Source organism: Tachypleus tridentatus, chromosome 2, assembly GCF_004210375.1.
Source record: "Tachypleus tridentatus isolate NWPU-2018 chromosome 2, ASM421037v1, whole genome shotgun sequence".
Taxonomy (NCBI): Eukaryota; Metazoa; Arthropoda; class Merostomata; order Xiphosura; family Limulidae; genus Tachypleus; species Tachypleus tridentatus.
The window spans coordinates 139,254,271-139,274,901 of NC_134826.1; the positions used below are offsets into that span (position 1 = coordinate 139,254,271).

Below are 20,631 nucleotides of genomic sequence, written 5' to 3' on the forward strand. Positions count from 1 at the left end.
AAGGATTAAATATATATCTCAGAACGGCTGATAAAGTATTAACACTTTTATTGATAAGCAGAGAACAACGTTTCGACCTTCGTAGGTCATCTTCAGGTTAACAAAAAGGTCACATGAAACTCAAGTTCTCATACGTCATTGTTGTTTTTGAAGTTAGGTAAAAACTACACAACAGGCTATCTGCCCACCACCGGTACTAAAACCTGGTTTCTAAGAGGTGCGAGTCCACAGACATACCGCTGTGCCACAGGGAGGCAGTTCTCATACGAAGTACAAGATGTTGTTGTTTTTGAAGTTTGCCAATTCTTGGGCTACTCTTTTACCAACGAAATTTGGTTTGATCGTAACGTAACGCCCCCACAGTTGAAATGGAGGGCATATTTGGTGTAATAGGGATTTGAACCTGCGACCCTCGGATTACGAGTCGAGTACCTTAACCACCTGGCCATGCTGGCCCAACTTGTACAATCACCAGTTCAACACTATCTCATGTTCTCTTCAAACTGAAGAGACCATGCACAATGTCAAAGCTTATAAGTATGTTTGTATTTTAAATATTTCACTGTTAATGTAAGTAAAATACACGTCTTATTATTACAGAAAATCGAGTAGGACCCGTATAAGTGAATATACATACATACTAATATAAATTAGGTAGTTTATTAAAGCTGTAAGAATACAGTATAGACTTTTAATAAAAACTTGTACATAACACAAGCAGACAAAGTTTAAAATAAAGTCTAAATTCAAGAGTTTATAATAATGGATAAATCACCCGAAACGTCTTAAACATAGCACCATTTAATGTCTTTTTTAATTTATCAAAACTTTTCACGATAAAAAAAATCTACAGCTTATAATGACAGAGTATAAATTATTTATCTGTTTTCTCAAGTGTAAATAATTCTACAGGAACATTATGACGAGTCATACCAATTTTTCTGGAATAAAAAAAAGGCTTGGTGTATTTCGTAACAATTCGTAGAATTCTTTTCACAAAGTTTACAATAAACTATGAATAATAGACAAAAAAAATCGCATGAAATGTTTAACATTTTGTTTTAGCTACTTCTATTTGTTGTTAAAAGCTAAACTATACAACAATCCATCTGCTCTTATGTCCACCAGGGTTTTAACATTATTAGCCCTCAAACTTACTGTAGTTACACAGAAAGTCTTCATATTCATGGTAATAATATAACAATTTAAGACTGGAAAAATCATTAGCCCACAAAATATAACTGTAACAAGCTTCAACAATAGAAATAAATTTTATTCAGTTCAATTTATCACTTTAAATTAATATGTTCCAGTCTCAAAGTCTTAAAAATTGCAAATAAATTAACCCCTTCAAACATTTGTCCATGATAACTCGGGGCAATTTTAATGTTTCAAAAAAATGTTTGTTGAAGGAAACTATTACTTGTTATATTTATTATTTGTCAGAACTTATTCACGTATTACAGTAGTTTATCAAAGTGAAATAATAAAACTTACTTCCTTATTCAGCATGTTTCCAAAAACAATCCATGCATGAAGGAGTCAGTAAACAAATTATAATCCCAAGAGTAAGGGTGTTCTCCAATTACATAATTTTCCAGGTGATACTGGAAAATTTATGTATATTTCTTGGAAATTACTTGTCACAATTATTCAACTAATACAAGCAAAGTTGACAAAAAACAACATAATAATAATATCACATATAGTAAAACCTAAATACCATCACGTTATTAAAATGTACAGAACAAAAACCTTTCCTAATATGGTAAAAGCTTTCACAAAATTTCCCTATTTGTTATTAAATAACATCCTACATGTTAATTGTATTTATTGTATTGTTAATAATTTACTATTGTTGTTATTACTTCTCTAACTTTTATTGGTGTTTCATTTTAATACTGCTAATTACTAGTTTTAAATTAATTCAAGCTTGTTTGTTTCTTTGTTTTGAATCTCGTGCAAAGCTACACGAGGGCTATCTGTGCTAACTATCCCTAATTTTGCTGTGTAAGACTAGAGGGAAGGCAGCTAGCCAGCACCACCCACCATCAACTCTTGGGCTACTCTTTTACCAATGAATAGTGGGATTGACTGTCACATTATAATGCTCTCATGGCTGAAAGGGCGAGCATGTTTGGTGCAACAGGGATGTGAACCCACGACCCTCAGATTACGAGTCGAACACCTTGATCCACCTGGCCATGCTGGGCCTAATTCAAGCTTAAATTAACTTTATATTTTTAATTTCAGAATTATTATGGAAATGCAAAATAGTGTTGCAGGAAACTTCTATTAGATACTGAATTTATTTCTTTTATTTACCTTTCACTTATACATTTTATCATTCAGCTGAACTATGAATTTTTAGTTATACAAAAGCACTAACTGACCTTCTCGCTGATTTAAGTATTGTGAAACTAACATCAGCTACCCTAGCACTGATATACATATATTAAAGTTCTGAAAGACTATGCAAATTTATTGTAACAGCTAGTTACATGAGACAGTCTTGTGGTCTAACAACTACATAAAAGCCTTACCATGAGCTTCCACAAGTTGGTTCACAAGATACTGGTAAAATGTATTACCACTGGTTGTTACTCGATGTTATTAATGATTTTGTTTAGATTCAAGTGTATTATTATTATTTTAGAATTAGATTTTATTTTCTTAACTCGTTTATTTATTGCAAAAACCTAAGATTGATACTTATGTCTTATATTGTGTTATCCATTTATATTTGTATCAAGTCTTGGACAGGAAAAAATTTATTAACCCTGTTTTTCATAAGTAATGAACATTATATCTTATCTGTTTGAAAGTTTTATTTTAGATTTCTGACGTTGTCAAAATTTAATAAATTGTATTTTTTCATTTAATCCTGGTTGTAGCTGCTTCCTGTTTCAATCCATAATGCTATTAGAATGAATAATTAATTTTACCATACTTTGTTAACAGCAGAATATGGTCCTTTACACAAAAATAATTATTATAATTCAATAAAGTTTTCATCTGAATGTACAATTTTTTAAGCTAAAGAAGACATTTTGCATAAATGAATTAAATCACATAATATTGTACTAGCTATCACAGATAACAAGTAACTTCTTACCACTTACAATTAAAGTATTATTTCCTAAATTGTAGATCTTAAAATTTCTCCATAAGTTTAAATGAGACAAACTGAATTGTTCCTGTTGAGCATGCATGTTTTCAAAGTGAATTAAAAGAGCCAAAACATTAAAAGAACTTTCCAGGTACATCGCATAATTTTTCGACAGTGATAAATGAACAACGAAAATGTCCCAAGACAATATTTTCCACCCAAAAAGAGGTTAATTAGCAGCTATAATGTATCATCAACACTAACTACATGTGCAATGAAGTAAGTTTAAAACTTACAGAATGCTAAAAATTTAAGTTTGAGTGAAAAAAAAAATTAGTTCTCTTTTCCCCCACTTGGGGTCTAGAAGCTCATGCATCCCTCAAGATTCAGGTAGTAAACCAACAAGAGAAGTAGCAACTTAAATTTCACGTTTTCATCTCTCCTCCTTTTTATACTTTACTTCAGTAACTGTTTGCAGAATCTATAATGCATTAATAATTCTTGGTCATTGAAAAACTTACTTTGATGGGAAACGTTATGCATTTGAAGAGCCCTTTCAAGATTTTATATGGAAAACCTTTATAATTATTATTTTAAAAATTTGATATATGTTTGTTTTTATCGTCAGGTTAAATGACTTCTGTTTGACTTTCACACAAATAACTTACTGACTGATACAGTTAAATACAGGTCAACTTCTATAAAGTTAAAAACATTTTTTTTAAAATAACAAAACAAAAAATTTAATAAATCATTGAAGCTATAATAACAATTCAGGTTAGAAATATAATCAATAAAACTGCCCAGTGTCTTTCCGATGTATTATAATGAAAAAAAAACAAACATTTGTCAATGAATGACTTGGAAGAACAATGGAAAAATATTTACTACTTCTTTTCTAATGATTTTAGGGTAAACAGAAACTACCATTATACAATTTAAGTTAAAAAAAAACAGCTGTAGTCTAAAAATGGAATAATTTAAAACATAACCTCCTGTGTCAATAAGTTAAAACTCTCATACCTAATACAAGTTCACTATTTTCTAAATAATCAAATTACTTTTTTTTTTCATTGTACTTTATAACTGGTTTAGCTCCAGAAACTTTTTATAAATCATAATTAATAACAAAAAAACAAGTGAAATACTGCATTACTCTTCAAACTGCTGAGCTATCGCAAAACACCAAAGAAATCTCTATATCGGAAATTAGTTTAGAAAGACACTCTAAGCTGTCTTTCGAATTAAAGTACTAATGGATGATAAAGTTCGATTATCTTCTGAAGAAGCATGGCTTGTCCTAATGGTAGCTTCAAGAAAACATCTTCTGTCACCACTCTCCAACTCAAATTCATCTTAAACAGAAAGACAGTTTCATTAGCTTATAAAATAATATTAATGTTATTGACTCTTATATACCAGATGAATACATTAAATATTTTAATAAAAACTGTTTGAAGTAAATTAGTTGTAACAATGTGCGTTTGTAAAAACTTCAATATCTTGAATAGATTTAACTGAGAACTTGATTTGTTTGTTTTATTATTCAGTGTTTGTAAAAATAAAAATATTAACTCATAAGAACAAAAGAAGGTTCTACGTTCTGATAACCTTTCACTTAACCCTTAAATAGCAGCCATCATCAACTGATGATTCCATGTTTTACACTCAGTAGAGCTATTATCAATTGATGATATTAGTTTCAAACCCCTTACACTGTAGTGATTGCATCCAAGTCATTTTCTCAGTGTAAGTCGCACCGTGCATTGGATAATGTTTTCTTGATTTTCATACCCTAATAAACATTTGAACTTGTAATAAACAAGTCTTCATTATGTTTTTCTTTTAATTTTATTTCATATTTTGTTCAATCAATATTCATAATAAAAATGCCAAAGATTATGTTTAAGATTTTTTTTTCCAATTTTTTACATCTGTGGCGAACTGCCACCTACAACATTCCTGCTGTTTGAGGGTTAAAATACGATTTATTATTAGAATAACATGTAGAAGGTCTCAATTCGTAAATGTATACAAACTATCCACAAAAGAACCAAATACCTGTAGTTTCTCTGCAATCTCTTCTTCCTTTTCATAATGAATACTCCATAATTCAACTTCTCGCCAAGCATGGTCAGTGTTCAAGGGGTCATCCATATATCCGCGTTCAACAACTTCACATTTCACGTCAGAACGACTCTCTTCATTTTTGGGAGGTGTAATACAATTCTCAAAAAACTGTAAAAAACAAAAAAAAACGAACGTTTAACCCATTTCATAGTTTTACCAACTACAGGGTAGCCCGTAAGTCCCTACCAATCCATATGTTATTATGTTATATTCAATTACGCATGTATTATAAATTTGTTTCTTTTTTTTCAGAGAAATATGGCCGATGTAAGCCCATTTACACTTGAAGAGCGTATTGTGCATAATATTATGCAGCGAGAATATTTTGGTTCTGTCCAACACCGAACATTTTGTTACTGTCCAACACCGAACATTTTGGTTCTGTCCAACACCGAACATTTTGGTTCTGTCCAACACCGAACATTTTGTTACTGTCCAACACCGAAAATTTTGTTACTGCCCAACACCGAAAATTTTGTTACTGCCCAACACCGAAAATTTTGTTACTGCCCAACACCGAACATTTTGTTACTGCCCAACACCGAACATTTTGTTACTGCCCAACACCGAACATTTTGTTACTGCCCAACACCGAACATTTTGTTACTGTCCAACACCGAACATTTTGTTACTGTCCAACACCGAACATTTTGTTACTGTCCAACACCGAACATTTTGGTTCTGTCTAACACCAAACATTTTGTTACTGTCCAACATTGAACATTTTGGTTCTGTTCTGCTGCATCCACTAGGCTCTTGCTCTTATTTCTCTATGAATGTCTTATTAAGGACAACCCAAAGAAATTACAGTGTAAGTTCAATACAGTAATCACTTTGTTGATGCTGATGATTGAAATCAAATTGGTAAAGTTTCTAGTTTGATAGTAACCTCAAATTAGAAGTAATCACGAGCTATAGTTACTGTTTAATTTACAGTTTACAACAAGAATAATCACTCATACTACATGTTTATTAATGATACAAGTTTTTCTCCTCTGAACTGGCAGATACTCACACATATGTAAACAACACACGGAATGGCAAATACAAAGATCACTTTTGGAACACAACACATTTATTTCTAATTAATTTTTAAGTAAAAAAAATGAATATTTACATAAGCGTGCATCATATCATAAGCAATGCATCATTACCGAAATTTTCTAAAATGTCACTTGTGTAAATGTTATTCTGGCTTTTATGAATGAACAGAATATAAAAGAGGCACACAATTATTCTATTTACTTTATGAAGTTTAATGTAGTTATTAGCCATAAGAGAAATAAAAAATGAAATTGTCAGTGCTACTTGTTTGTAAGTCTACAGACATCAGTTGAGAGATATGATGTATTAAAGTACAACCTTTCTCCCAATGAACATTAATTATTCAGGTTCACAAGAACCGTTTTCATCAGTTATCAAAGAGGAATCTGTTATACACCACTTTAGTATCAGTTACTGAACTTTTATTATATCACTACTCTGCTTTACCTGCGTCATATCTTCAGCACTTCTCCACGGGGTACTGCTTTCGGCTTCTGACTTAAAAAGTCCACGTATAATGTCAAATTTGTTTTCTCCACTCGCAAAACCCTAGAGTCAAAGACAGTTAGAAAATAATAACATGAAAAAAACAAACATAATTAAACTATTTCAAATATATATATTTTTTCCACAGATACAAAAGTGTTTAAATAAAATTTATACCTCATACACAGCTTCAAATTTCCTCAGTTTCTATTTGAAACGTGTTATAAAATTTAACAAAAGGTCTTTTGACTGGTCTGATCAGTTTTAAACAACCTGTCTACTGTATGTCTCACATAACTAAAGCTGTATGGATGCATGTTTAAATGAGAGTGAAACTTTTGTTCAGACATGCCCTCTATATGCAAGCATTTTTTAGAATGCCACATGCTTTGAGCTCCTATGTACATAATAAATTAATTCAAATGTATCTTGCATATAAATTATAATGCAACAACAATTCACCAATAAGAGTGCAACATGCATGACCTCCTCTATTCAATTCTATTGAACTATAACTTTGAGATTTGGCAGAAAATGAAAGCACTGCTTTTCAGTGGGAAGTGTAAGGGAAGGTAAGTACCAATGGAAAATTTATAACCTCTGACATGTTACATCACCTCCACTTACAGTCCCACACTGAAAAGGTGGAAGGACTGATATAGGGGAAAACAAAGAAGAATTACTAGAGAGCATCCAAAGAATACCTAAAAGGACAGACCCTCAAAAGAGAGGATCATAAGAGGAGATCACACCACTTCTGTACCAGGTATACACTTTATCCAGTTTGGACTGAGGTGTCACAGACATGGGTGGATAAAAAAGCAGGGAGCACATCCCTATGAGAGACAGCAATGATGGGAAAGGGATCCAAACCATCATATAACAAATCTCTACGTCACAGAGTATTGGAATCTAGGTGAAAGTAAAAGAATGTGCCTCTAAGTGCAGAGTAGCTATGGTATGATGAACCATACATGCCAAGTCAACTAGATCCAAAAACAGAAGTCACTGGAAGTTAACATTCATGTAAGGGTAGGAAAGATGATCACACCAGCAGCAAGTCAACTACAATTCAAAAGCCAGCCATTTATTGAGGATGGGAAAGAGGGTCACACCATCTTCACCTCAAGCTCAGCAGACAGGAAGGAATCTTGTAACCCCTGATCTATGAACGTGACACATGATAGCAACATGAGGAAGTGATTGACCAATCTGGGAATCTAACATTTGAATGATTGGTATTGTAATGATGTCTGTAATGTAAGCTATCCCACTCAAAACCAATCAGACAAGAATCACCCCTAACATAACAACATCTTCAGTATAATATCATTATCAAGGGACATCATAAGGGGAAGAACCATATTAATCTTCAAGTAACACCATCATGACCCTTAAAACAGATGGAGGAACACTTCCATAACTGATAAAAAAAAAAAGAGAGAGATCCATAATCACATGTGAGGGCTTGCGTTGGCTGGTTCTGCTCTGAATTCAAAACCCAGCCACTGGAAGCCATCATCCATGGATGGGGGCAGAGGGTTAGAATGAGAGATCCCAATCAAAAAGGTGCTCTGCAGTTTGGATGGCTCACTACAAAGCTATGACAACCCCTCAGATAACCCCATACAGAGATGAAGCAACACACTAGGGGACATTTCATCACCTACACCAGCAGAACACCACCACCCTACTCTCAACTGAATGGTATTATTATTATTATGGTACATTTAGTTTATCACAATCACATTCAGAAAAATGCTTTCCTGGTTCTCCACTCCAGTAGATTTGAAATTAAAAGTAGAAAGAACTCTCATACTCTACTGGAAGAAAACAAGGCAGAAGATGCAGTGGAGAGTCTAGAGGAACAATAACAACAGAGCCAGTGCAATGAGCAAACATGAAAACCTATTTTGAAAAGCATACCACTTGATTTATTCAACCTAAGGCACGATACAGTTTGGAAGTTAGCCCCTTCTGCTTTACCCATGATGTCCATTGGCAAATATGGTACAGAATAGAAATAATAATGAAACAAAGATATCACAGGACACACCTATTAGCAAGCTTGTGAAACACACTCTCTCAACATTGACTATGGATATTAGAAATAAGTAACCAATGTGGTCTGAAAGTGTAGATCTGATTATGTGAAGCATACCTGATCAAGCACCACTCACCACAGAGTGGGATCCAGACAGTAATAATAATAATAATAAAAATGAAACAACAAATAGCTCCTGAAAATGGAGATATATAAAAGATAACTTACCCAGTTGCAGTCTTACTGAAGTCTGAAGAATGGCTGCAGACTGAAGACAATGACCTCAAAATGAAGATGCAGATAGAAATGCATGTGGAATAGTCCACAAGCATGGCTCAAAAAGTCCCTCTAAGGGATAGTGGACATGAGGAGACACTTTGAACACATTACAGAAAAGAGATAAGGAAGAATAGGCTAATTGAATTAGAAACCAAACCCAATAGGTCTGGATGGAATGAGAGAGGTCATAAACAGAAGATGCCTACCAAGGAAAGAATAAGTGGAATTGAGCATAATGGAAGGAAGCCACATGGGCAACAAAACAATGAAAATCATTGACCGACCAAGGATAAAGATAGAAAATGGAAGGAAGGGAAATCAGTGTGAAAGAGGCATTATCCTCCTGAGCTGTTGAAGTATTAGGAATGAAAGATCAATATAGATAAAGGAGAATACATGTGGAATTATACAGAGCACAGGTAATGGAAATGGGAAATAAATCCAACCAATGATGTCCACAAGGTAGGAAGAAAAGGAAATATGCTTTAGGGAATAAGTGAAAAATCAAGCACAAGTACAGAAGTTCAAATGCAAACAAAGGGAAGAACCATGTTAACATCCCACTCTGAAAGAACAACATGCTGAGGTCAGTGACTAACCTGAAAGAAATGCAACATGAGATAAAGGGTAGGAGAGGTAAAAGCATGATGATACTGAGAAAAATGAAAAGCTTGGGGTAAAGCAGTTCTATAACTTGCAGCCAAAAAGACAGAAGACCCCTGATCAAATGAGGAAATCTATAATATAAGGAACAGTAAATCTCTCAAGTGAAAACCCTCAAACCAATGACCAATGGCAGAAAACATTCCATGTGTTGATAATCATCCCTAGTAAAAGGGTGAGTGGAAAAAGCCAAAAAGAAGTGACTCATCTTGATAAACCAGATTTTCTCACCAAGGACCAGATGAAAGACAAGCATGAAGGAGGAGGACAAGAAGTGCTAGATGAAATGCCAATAACTGGGGTTGATGTAGAATGGATGAAGAGTAAGAGGGAGATTGTAACAGGAACCAGAGTTGTGATCACCAGTAAGGAGCAATAAGAAGGACCTGCAATGGGGTTGCATGGATGATTGAAATCACCCTGAGAAGATAGATGGGAGGATTAACATACAGGTATCTGTTGGTGCAATCTTGACTGAAAGCACTGACAGACAGAGCAAAAAAATGGAATATTAGAGCCCAAAACACAGGTGATTTAGTACTAAGGGATGTGTCTAGAGGCCCAAAACACAGGTGTTTTAGTACTAAGGGATGTGTCTAGAGGCCCAAAACACAGGTGATTTAGTACGAAGGGATGTGTCTAGAGGCCCAAAACACAGGTGATTTAGTACGAAGGGATGTGGCTAGAGGCCCAAAACACAGGTGATTTACTACTAAAGGATGTGTCTAGAGGCCCAAAACACAGGTGATTTAGTACTAAGGGATGTGGCTAGAGGCCCAAAACACAGGTGATTTAGTGCTAAGGGATGTGGCTAGAGGCCCAAAACACAGGTGATTTAGTACTAAGGGATGTGGCTAGAGGCCCAAAACACAGGTGATTTGGTACTAAGGGATGTGGCTAGAGGCCCAAAACACAGGTGATTTAGTACTAAGGGATGTGGCTAGAGGCCCAAAACACAAGTGATTTAGTACTAAAGGATGTGGCTAGAGACCCAAAACACAGGTGATTTAAGTACTAAGGGATGTGGCTAGATTTGACTAAAAATTTGATTTCTTCCTTTTTCTTCAGTGTTTGTAAAAATAAAAATATTAACTCATAATAACACAAAATGTTCTATCATTCTGATAACCTTTTACTAAAAATATAATTTATTATTAGAATAAAATGTGAAAGGTCTTATTAAAAAATCTAAACACTTGTAGTTTCTCAGCAATTTTGTCTTCCTTTTCATAGTAAGTACTCCATAATTCAACTTCTCACCAAGCATTATGACAGTAATAGAACCTTGTAAGCTGTAACAAAGAGAGCAGTAAGGGGTCAGAGAACTGAAAGGGATATTCAGCTAGATGGTAGAACAAACTGATCTGAAACCTGTGGAGGACAAGGCATGATGGTACCCTAAACCATCTGAGAAACAAAATGCTCCACGTGAACCTTGATAACAGAGGAAGAACCAGGAAACAAAGAAGAACAGGGATCATACAAAATCAGGGAAATATGTAAAATAAAACATACCTGAGAAATCATGTCTAAAAATATCAAGTCTAGCTGATTTCACAGCAGGGGTATAGGAAGACAAGGCAAAATCAGATGGAGAAAGAAGGTTGTTAAAATCCCCTTCCATCTAAACAGATTTGGTAAGTTCAGGAGAAATACAGGCAAGATCAAAAGAAGTAGATTGATTCAAATACAATTCAATACAAAAAAAAATCAAAAATTGGGAGAGTAAATTGTATGAAAAGTGATTAATTGTTGAAAAACAAAATATCTATTTCAGTATAATAACAAAAACAAAGGTCACAAAGTTGAACAAATTCAAAGAGCACAACAAAAAATGACTAAACATGTGTACTGCCAAACATAAGGTAATAGTTTCGTAGAATGGACTCGAGGACGTCACAAGTCAAGACTGCATGTCGCACTCTTATCTTTTGGAAGGTTGTCCGTTACGATTTACATGTGAGACATATGAATTAGTTGATTCCATGGTACGTAGAAGCTCAACACTTGTTGCATGCAAAAAATTACTGCACATAGAGGGCAGTACTAAACTAAACAATAGAGAAATAGAGATAATAATTAGCCATATTCTACGTAATATACACAGTTATATTAATTAGAGAACTACTATTCAAATAATATAAATCTGGTGAAAACATAACTGGAACATATATACATCAAACAAAAGAACAACAAAAAAATAACAAATGAAACAAAGATGCACACAATCTTTAACTGACACTAGGAAGTATAGAGAAGTGTGAGTTAAAACACAACTATTGAACTATGAACTGTAAGAAGCAAAAATATAGACCAATTGCCATATATAGGAGCTAAAATAATTCTTAATAAGTGTTAGATTCTATAAAAAAAATGCATAAATCATATTTTTTGTTTTACCCCTGGTAAGGAAATGTGATTTTGGTCAGCCGTAAAGAGGGCAATAAACTCCATAGTTTTGTTTTCTTTTACTAGCAATGTGGTTTTCTGCCATCTAAAATTACAAGATACAACTTTCAAATAAAGCCTGTAAACAGTACTTAAAGTTAATTAATAAGTCCAATACACATCATTTCCATTAAAGGATAGCAAGTACGAGAGTACAACCAAAACAGCACTGAATGAAACACAACAACAAAACACTAAACTAATAATTACAAAATAAAAATATTTTGTAATACCAACACAAATATTTTTATACATTAAGTTAAATGTTCTCAGTTAGTCATTAATCTGTAGAATAAGAAAAACATGATTCCATTTAAACAAATTATGATAAAAAAATTCATGAAATTTACATTCATGTGAAAAAAAAAAATTTTGATCAAAATTCTGCCTAACCGATAAATTTTGTTATTAAACAAGAGTCCTCTTCGGCAGTGACTTTTACTACAAAAGATAAATCTGAAATGCCACTTTCACATGCTCGTAATTTGAAATTTAGATTTTTTTTTATATATTTTTTGTTCAATTATGAAATATTAAAATGATCATTGTACAACTGCTATTGTATTCACTGCCTTGGAATGCCACATTCTTCAGTAAACTGCTGAGGTGATCAGATCAAAGTCCTAAACAGATATAGGTTACCTGATATTTCATAAAACATACACATTCAAATATGTACTTAGATGATACCGTGTCAGCTTGCAAACATGTGTCTACATCTGACGAAACAACATGGAGTTTTTTTATCTGAACGTTTTAAGCTGCTTGTATAAACACTCTGAACTACATCAATGTGCCACAAATAATTTCAGCCACATATGAATGATGAACTAAGAATATAAAGTTTTAACATTTTATCTTTTGAAACTACCCACAAACAAATAACTTTGAACTATATCTTCAATACATTTATATGAAACCATACAACTGTGACATCTCCTTTCAACATAATATTTCATTAGCTCATTGTAAAGGCTATTAATAGGAAGACTTTGAATTAAAATTTGAAAATATTTAAAACATTTAAAATTAAAAATGTTTACAATCTTTTTGCTAATTTCTGGCAAACAAGGATATTACCTTGTGATGACAACAAATATGTAATGATTTGGTCCCCAGCGAGGTAGGGCACCCTTGCCTCTGAGGCCAGTTCGTCCAAGTGGATTTCTGGATTTACAGTAAAAAAAAAATATGGCATTTATAGCACGCTGTATACATGATTCTCAAAATCCTTACATCCATTGATATAAAATCCAATTTCTTCATTTTAAACCAATTTTACAGATAAGTCAAAGTTTCACACCATTTTATAAATGCTAGCATTTTGTTATTGTTTCTTGCAGGTTTGAGGAATACCAATTACTCTGTTACACATTTGATGACAAAGTATACATACTATTATTATTTACTTACATTTTTATGATGTTTACACAGATATTATTAAAAGGTGTGTTACAAGGACATACATTCAACATTATGTTACTAATGGATTTTTTTAAACACTTAAACAAGCCTTAGACACTGTTTATTTCTTGAAAAACAGCCTCTCTCTCCTTGTTGGTTTAATGTCTAAAGATTTAACATTTTTACTGTGCAACTGAGAACACAGTATCTGAACAATCAAACTCGCATTCACATACACACAAATGTATATATATATATATAAAACTTTTACTTCCAAACAGAACAAACAGTATGTAGTTTAAAAACCACACACTTATACATACATATACATCTTTTACTATCTAGGTGAGGATGCACATGTATAGACAGTTAAACTTGGTCAAAATACAGCCTTTTCTAACCAACTGAGCTAGAACATGCAATAATCATTCAAACAGACAAGCAAGATCAATATATGAATACAAATTTTACAATCTTATTACGAACACATTGAGGATACGACCAATCAATCAAGATCAGTACATGTGTGACTGTAGCTACAAAAGTGAGGGCTCGCAGCATACTTAACTAATTTTAAACTAAATGTGGTACTCACACGGGAAGTCCTTCTCCATTTAACCTATACACCAAAGATCTTCCGTCAGAATCGGGAATCCAAGACTGTCTGTCAATACTAAATCCTGCTGCATTAACTGACAAAGAGTTCCACTTAAGAACAGGAACAGCACACTTAGATCTGAGAAGGCTGTCAAAGAGTTTGGAAAATATATGAAGTAGAAATTGAACTATTTCAGTTGACCTATGAAAAACTGACCTTTAATCTAATACCAGTAATATTCATCATCCAAGCAATTATAATACGTAACACACACCACTTGAGTGAGTTTAATAAAACACTAATCACAAATACAAGAGGTTTTTAATTTGAAGCTAAAAGAATGTTTCCTTTTACGAGCATTTCAAATTAAAATAAAAAGCAGATCAGGTTAAAACCAAAGGATTTAGAAGAGACTGAAATAAAAAATAAAGTCTACAGTATCATTTCACTGTTTATTGTAAGTTATGCAAACTAGTTTAATACTTCCGTTAAAAGAAATTTAAAACTTTAAAAAACATGAAACACTGAAGTTTCTTTATAAAGGCTTAACAATTATATTTTTAAAAAATGTGCAAGTTATTCATTACATAACAGTCCAGAGAGCTCTAAGATGGGATTATTACACATAAGTTCATACATAATTTGTTTGAAATGTGAACGATTTATTTAAGATACAGATTCAGCTTTTTAAACATATTGGTTATCTTGCTTAAAGATGGTTTTGAGTTCAGGATATTACTAACGTCAAGCCCCCTTGTTTGTGCTTGGAGGAAACACAGTTACTGCGATGACAAGCATTGTTTCAATTTATAGGTTTTGTTTTACGCATACAGTAATAATTCTAACCTGCAACTCTGTCCTGGTATCACACTTTTATTTTTACAGAAAATTTGAGCTTAAAATTCCAGAACCTTTAAATAATTAAATTTATTAGCAGAAACAATTAGGGAAGTACAAGAGGGATATCTTATATGATGACTGTATGAAACATGGGTATATGATAAATCACAAACTTAAACACATTGAAAGTAAAAGCTTACAGCAATATATCGTCATCAACAAATGGTTGAAGATGAATTGGAAATTGTGAACGGTGCTGTGAATATATAACCGGGTCATACTCCACCCATAACACTTCCCATGCCACATACTTGTCTGGAACTGGAAACCGCTGAACAGCAGTGCCTTGGTAGGGACTTTGTCGAGCAAGATAATGAAGGGATATCTGAACAGATTCTAGAAAAACAAAAAATAAATTAATAAAAAATTAAATTAGGATTCACTTTTTTTCAATTCACTTAAATGTAGTATGACTGTACACTTATTCCTTCATTGTTAAAGTACAAAGCTACACCATGAGTTATATTTGCTCTGCCCACCACTGAGACATTAAATTACAGATGGTATTGTTTTTATCACTTAAGCATGACAATGGTAAGAAATAAATGTTATTTAAAACAGTTTTAATTGGTTGTTGAGAATTCATTTTAGGTTATTGGTGTTTCTTTATTCCAGAGAAGAAATACTGCTGGTTTTCACTTTGGGTTATTGTTTTTATTTATTTCAGAGATGAAACACTGCTGGTTTTTTTCTAACTTCTGTAGTTTGGCAATAATACTAGCACAGATCTTCATCAGGCCACTTGAAACAGGTTTGTTGTTTCCAAGTTACTTCAAATTGATGAAATTTGTTAACCTAATGTATCAAAAGCTACTCCCTGGACCAGCTCCAGATTCGACAACAAATGTAGGCTATAATTTTAAATCTATTACATCTATGTGAATGAAATATCACAAACTATTAGTAAAATGTTGTACACAATAAACCCGATGTATTACAGAAATATTTATACTTGAGACGTCTTTGAATTGATAATGCCTGTCTGACTTGGACTGAAAAGTCAGAGCACAAAGTGATTTTTACATGACAAATAAAAATACTTTTGTCCAGTCATGCAGTTTGGATGTTATATTTACATAACCTCTAAACTTTTGTTGTGCATATCACACTTTTAACACAGTATACAGGGATAATGTAACTGGTAATTACTCTACTATGAACTGTTACCAAATCAGCAAAGTAGGGTAGAGTTAATACCTGATAGCTCTAACATCAAATATACAATATCAAGTGGAATGGCATTCTATAAAAGGTCATAGCATATGTGCATTGTGATCCCCATATGCACATCTAGTGTTAATACACTATTCAAAATGACACTTTAGATCAGATATGTTTCAGAAGATTCTGGTCAAAATACCAGATATTCTTTTAATTAGTTGTTAATGGATTATCGTTCCTAACACTATTAATTTTTACATGAACAAAATGTTTACAAGTCTCGTGGATAAAAATGTCACTACGTGTTATCAAAATCTTAAAACTTCTTGTCTCCGTCTAACTCATCCTAAAACACTTCGATCAAAACAATTTAATACTAATTAAAGAAATGCTACACGTAAAAGTTAAACCATCCAGAATATCTCATTATCCTCTTGGGCATTTCACATTCTATCAATAGTTCATAAAACATACAAGTTTTATGATAACTGATAATTTTTGTTCGCAAATAGAACACTACTTCTGTGCAGCAAATAGCTTTAATAGAGTTCTTTTAAATCTTAAACTCACAAAATCATACAAAGAAAAAATTATTCTTCACTGCTAAAGTATTCACAACATAGATCTAGAAAATGTTTCAAAAACAAATTATTTAAACCTAATTGTATCATTGTGTTCAAATTTCTTTCACTATACTCTAATAAATCAACCTGTAATTGTTAAATAATTTCTTGATTAGTTATAGGGTTGCCAAACAAAAAACATTATTTTAAAAACTCGGGCACCTTCATACAGATAATTCATTACACTGGAAGGAATTTTAAAACCTTCATGTGACTATGAACTCAGTCAACTAATGCAGATTAACCAATTGCATTTGGAGTACACAGTTTTTAGGTAAAAACTGAAGTAAACTCCATGCATGATATTCTTATGGTTATGCATCCAGGCTTCCCAGATATTAATAAAATTTTTAAAATTATTTTTCCAGAATACGCATATTTATTCAGTCTTTCAATACAGTGGTGAGGAGATCACTGACATCTTACTCTTAAATTAATAATGTAGAACAATTTATTTTATGTTAGTGTATGTCAAAACCATCTATTGATTAAAAAAAAAAGATAGCATATACAAAAATAAAAATCAAAGTTTGTGGTTTTAGAATACCATAAATTCAGAGAATAATTAGTCTACAAATACATTATACAGGAATCATGCAAAAACATTAGCAATAACAACTGAGGAAACAGATGTCAACTAGCTGAAGCATATGTCATTATAAATAAGAACATTTATTATAATTTGCTAAAGATGGTTATATTATAAGATTAACTTACGTTCCCTTCAAATGCAAGAGAAAGACACAGGAGGACCAAAACCCATTTAGAAGCCTTTAGGGATCAATTTGTCTCTTTTTGTTTGTTTCTTAGGAGCTTCGTGGGATGATCCCCCCCCCCGCTTCAGTTATCATAATTTTTTCTAAGCTTTCTTATTCTTGTCCTGCTGTTCACTTACTTTATCTTTCTCTTGATTAAGCAATGTTTTCTTTCTTTCTGAACTATTTTTAATTATAATCAGAACTTTAGTTTAGAATTTATCTCATAGATGGTGTGAGAAGTGTCCAAGCTTGATGCTATAAACATGCCATCTTGTAATTAAAATGTTAACCAATATCTCAAACCCCTGAAAAACCTCTCTGTGAGAATACGGTGATTCATAACAAACAAATAACATAAAATTCCAACTCCACTTTCACATGAAAGTCGTGTGCTGTAACTACCAAGACATTTTGATATCAAGTGTCTGAAAATAACAAATATAGTTTAAAATACTCAACTGGGCTGATATTTTAATGTAAAACCTCTGTCTGAGGTTCGGTTGCACTGAGACAATTTGAGTGTTACCAACAGACACTGGTTTTATATGTATATTTATATTTCATAGAACTAATTTTGTAGCTTTTTACTGAGTATATGAATTATCACAGTTAGTTTTATGCTGAATAGCAACACCACTTTGTACCATCCTTCTGTGACATTTTCTTCAAGTCTTCCAGGACGACTTGAGCTTGATTCATCATTCTTTCTAACTCCCTCATTTGTCCTCTGATTTGTGTCATCACGTTCTTCTCATAATCAACATCTTCAGCTATTGTAGTTAATCTACAAGAAAGAAAGAAAACCATTTAACTCTTGGAGTGTCAGTAAAGCAAGTGCATTGGTAGGCTGTAAACATTAAATAACATCACACTTTTCTGGAGTGACACCCACACACACACAGACATATATATTCAAATTCATCACATTATTATAGGACTCATGATTCAAAACTTTGAAACAAATTATTCAACATACAATTTCCATGGTTAACGTAGCTTACTGAACACCCAGGTTCTATCAAATCTGAGATATATTTAAAATAATCTAATTTTCCATCTTCAAAACTATTTAATATCATTAATTATCTCCACCACAATCTTAATATATCAGGCAAACTACAGTAATTAGTATTGGTCAAAGAAACATGACTACCTATCTCTTCACACTAATATCGAAACTATAGTAATATGTACTGGTCAATGAACCATGATGACTTATTTCTGAACATACTAATTAAAAGTTTTAATAATTAAAAATATATAGAAAATAGTACACATCAAGTAAATATATACATTTGTTACCATACTAAGAGACAAGTGCACTTACAGTTCCATCTGTTTCTTTGGTATATCACTGTTTCTAATTTTCTCTTCTTGATGTCTGCAGTATTCTTGAGCCAGTTCTTTCCAGTAGTTATAGTCCTTGTCCTGGAGAAGTCCAAGCAGATCCTTGCCAAACAGACCTCCTTCCTGTGCACATGAACAAAATTTCAGTATTTTCCAAAAATATCCCGTAAAAATACAATCAAAACTAGAAAAACCTACACACTGTTTCAAACACTATATAGATTACTTACATCAAATCTCAGATTATTACTTTAGTGATAAATCTGAAATAAATTGTTTTTTACACTTATTTTATTTGTACATTAGTAGTAGTCTAACTTTTGAAAAGTAATCTTTAGATTGCTCTAAATTTCAGCATTTTATTACCTTATCTAAGCCTCAGTTCTTTGAAACAACTGTTTGTCAATTGTGTTGGACAATAAAGATCTTTAAACAGTCACAGTTTGTCAGACACTTTGATATAGCATTTGTAAAATAAAGATCTTTAAACAGTCACTGATTATCAGACACCTTGACAGAATACTTGTAAAATAAAGATCGTTAAACAGTCACTGTTTGTCAAACACTTTGATATCGCATTTGTAAAATAAAGATCTTTAAACAGCCACTGGTTGTCAGACACCTTGAGAGAATGTTTGTAAAGTAAAGATATTGAAACAGTCACTGGTTTGTCAGTAGCGTAAGACATCTTCATGATACTAGATTTTATAATAAATGATGGTCTTGAAATGCTGGTTTGTCCATAGCTCTAAGAACTCATAAGTGAAAGGATAAGAGAATACACTGTATGTTAGCTACATTGCATCTTCTGTATCCTATATTAATGATAGCTTATCCCAGTACTGAAGATAATCAAAATATAACAGATCCAGTAGTGATCTGAAGTGCTATCAACTTTTATATTGTTAGTGTCACAGGCCTTCTTGATTCTAGTATTTATAATAGAAAATGATATTAAAACACTCACTGGTTTGTCAGTTGTGTCAGAACTCTTCCTACACATAATACAACACAATCCACGATAAATCCATTCACCAAGTCCAGCAAGATAGCTGAATATACTAAGTGGAGCCGGAAGTCTAAGACGATTTGCGAAATCAACAACTAGCTGATAACGTTGAAACTTCCATATGGCATCAGTCTCATCTTGTATCTTGGATGCAGTTGCACTAAAGTATCGAAATGACCCTTCTTCATATATGTATATAGCAAAACAATATTACACATATAAGACAAGAATATGAATCAATCCCAATGCAATTAAGTGCAGGAATTATTTCTATCATAAAGTAACATCTAAGATTGATTACAGACTATATATATTTAACTTTTACTGAGTATTTCAATTCTAAGCATTATCTTCTAACTACAGTGGAGCCCCTCACTAACAACTTCAAAAATGCCTCGACAAAAAGGTCGTCAATGAGGGGGAGTCGTTAGTGAGGGGTGGATACCCAATTCGTTACCAAGACTAAAATTATGTACGTTTTTATAATAGGCAAAGTGTTCAAATACTGACTGGATATACGATCGTAAACTAAAGAAATCACTAATGTTCATGCAGACTAAAAATACGATCATAAAAGACATTTTCTTAAATCACTAATCATCACTCTCGATTTCTTCAGGACCCGCGA

General features: G+C 32.7%; 1 protein-coding gene across 6 annotated transcripts in view; it reads right to left on the reverse strand.

Moving 5' to 3' along the window:
• Window positions 1-646: 646 nt before the first annotated feature.
• Window positions 647-20,631, reverse strand: part of LOC143245234 (transient receptor potential cation channel subfamily M member-like 2) — an 84,036-nt gene continuing 64,051 nt past the window's right edge. For all 6 annotated transcript variants that reach the window (XM_076491356.1, XM_076491355.1, XM_076491354.1 and 3 more), the window contains 10 exons: window positions 19,962-20,163; window positions 18,975-19,117; window positions 18,292-18,431; window positions 15,246-15,441; window positions 14,203-14,352; window positions 13,284-13,370; window positions 12,156-12,249; window positions 6,731-6,832; window positions 5,171-5,347; window positions 647-4,464 (listed from right to left, as the gene is read on the reverse strand). In XM_076491356.1, the coding sequence (XP_076347471.1) occupies window positions 4,354-4,464; window positions 5,171-5,347; window positions 6,731-6,832; window positions 12,156-12,249; window positions 13,284-13,370; window positions 14,203-14,352; window positions 15,246-15,441; window positions 18,292-18,431; window positions 18,975-19,117; window positions 19,962-20,163 (1,402 nt within the window). In that variant the 3' untranslated portion in view covers window positions 647-4,353. The remainder of the gene's footprint in view (window positions 4,465-5,170; window positions 5,348-6,730; window positions 6,833-12,155; window positions 12,250-13,283; window positions 13,371-14,202; window positions 14,353-15,245; window positions 15,442-18,291; window positions 18,432-18,974; window positions 19,118-19,961; window positions 20,164-20,631) is intronic.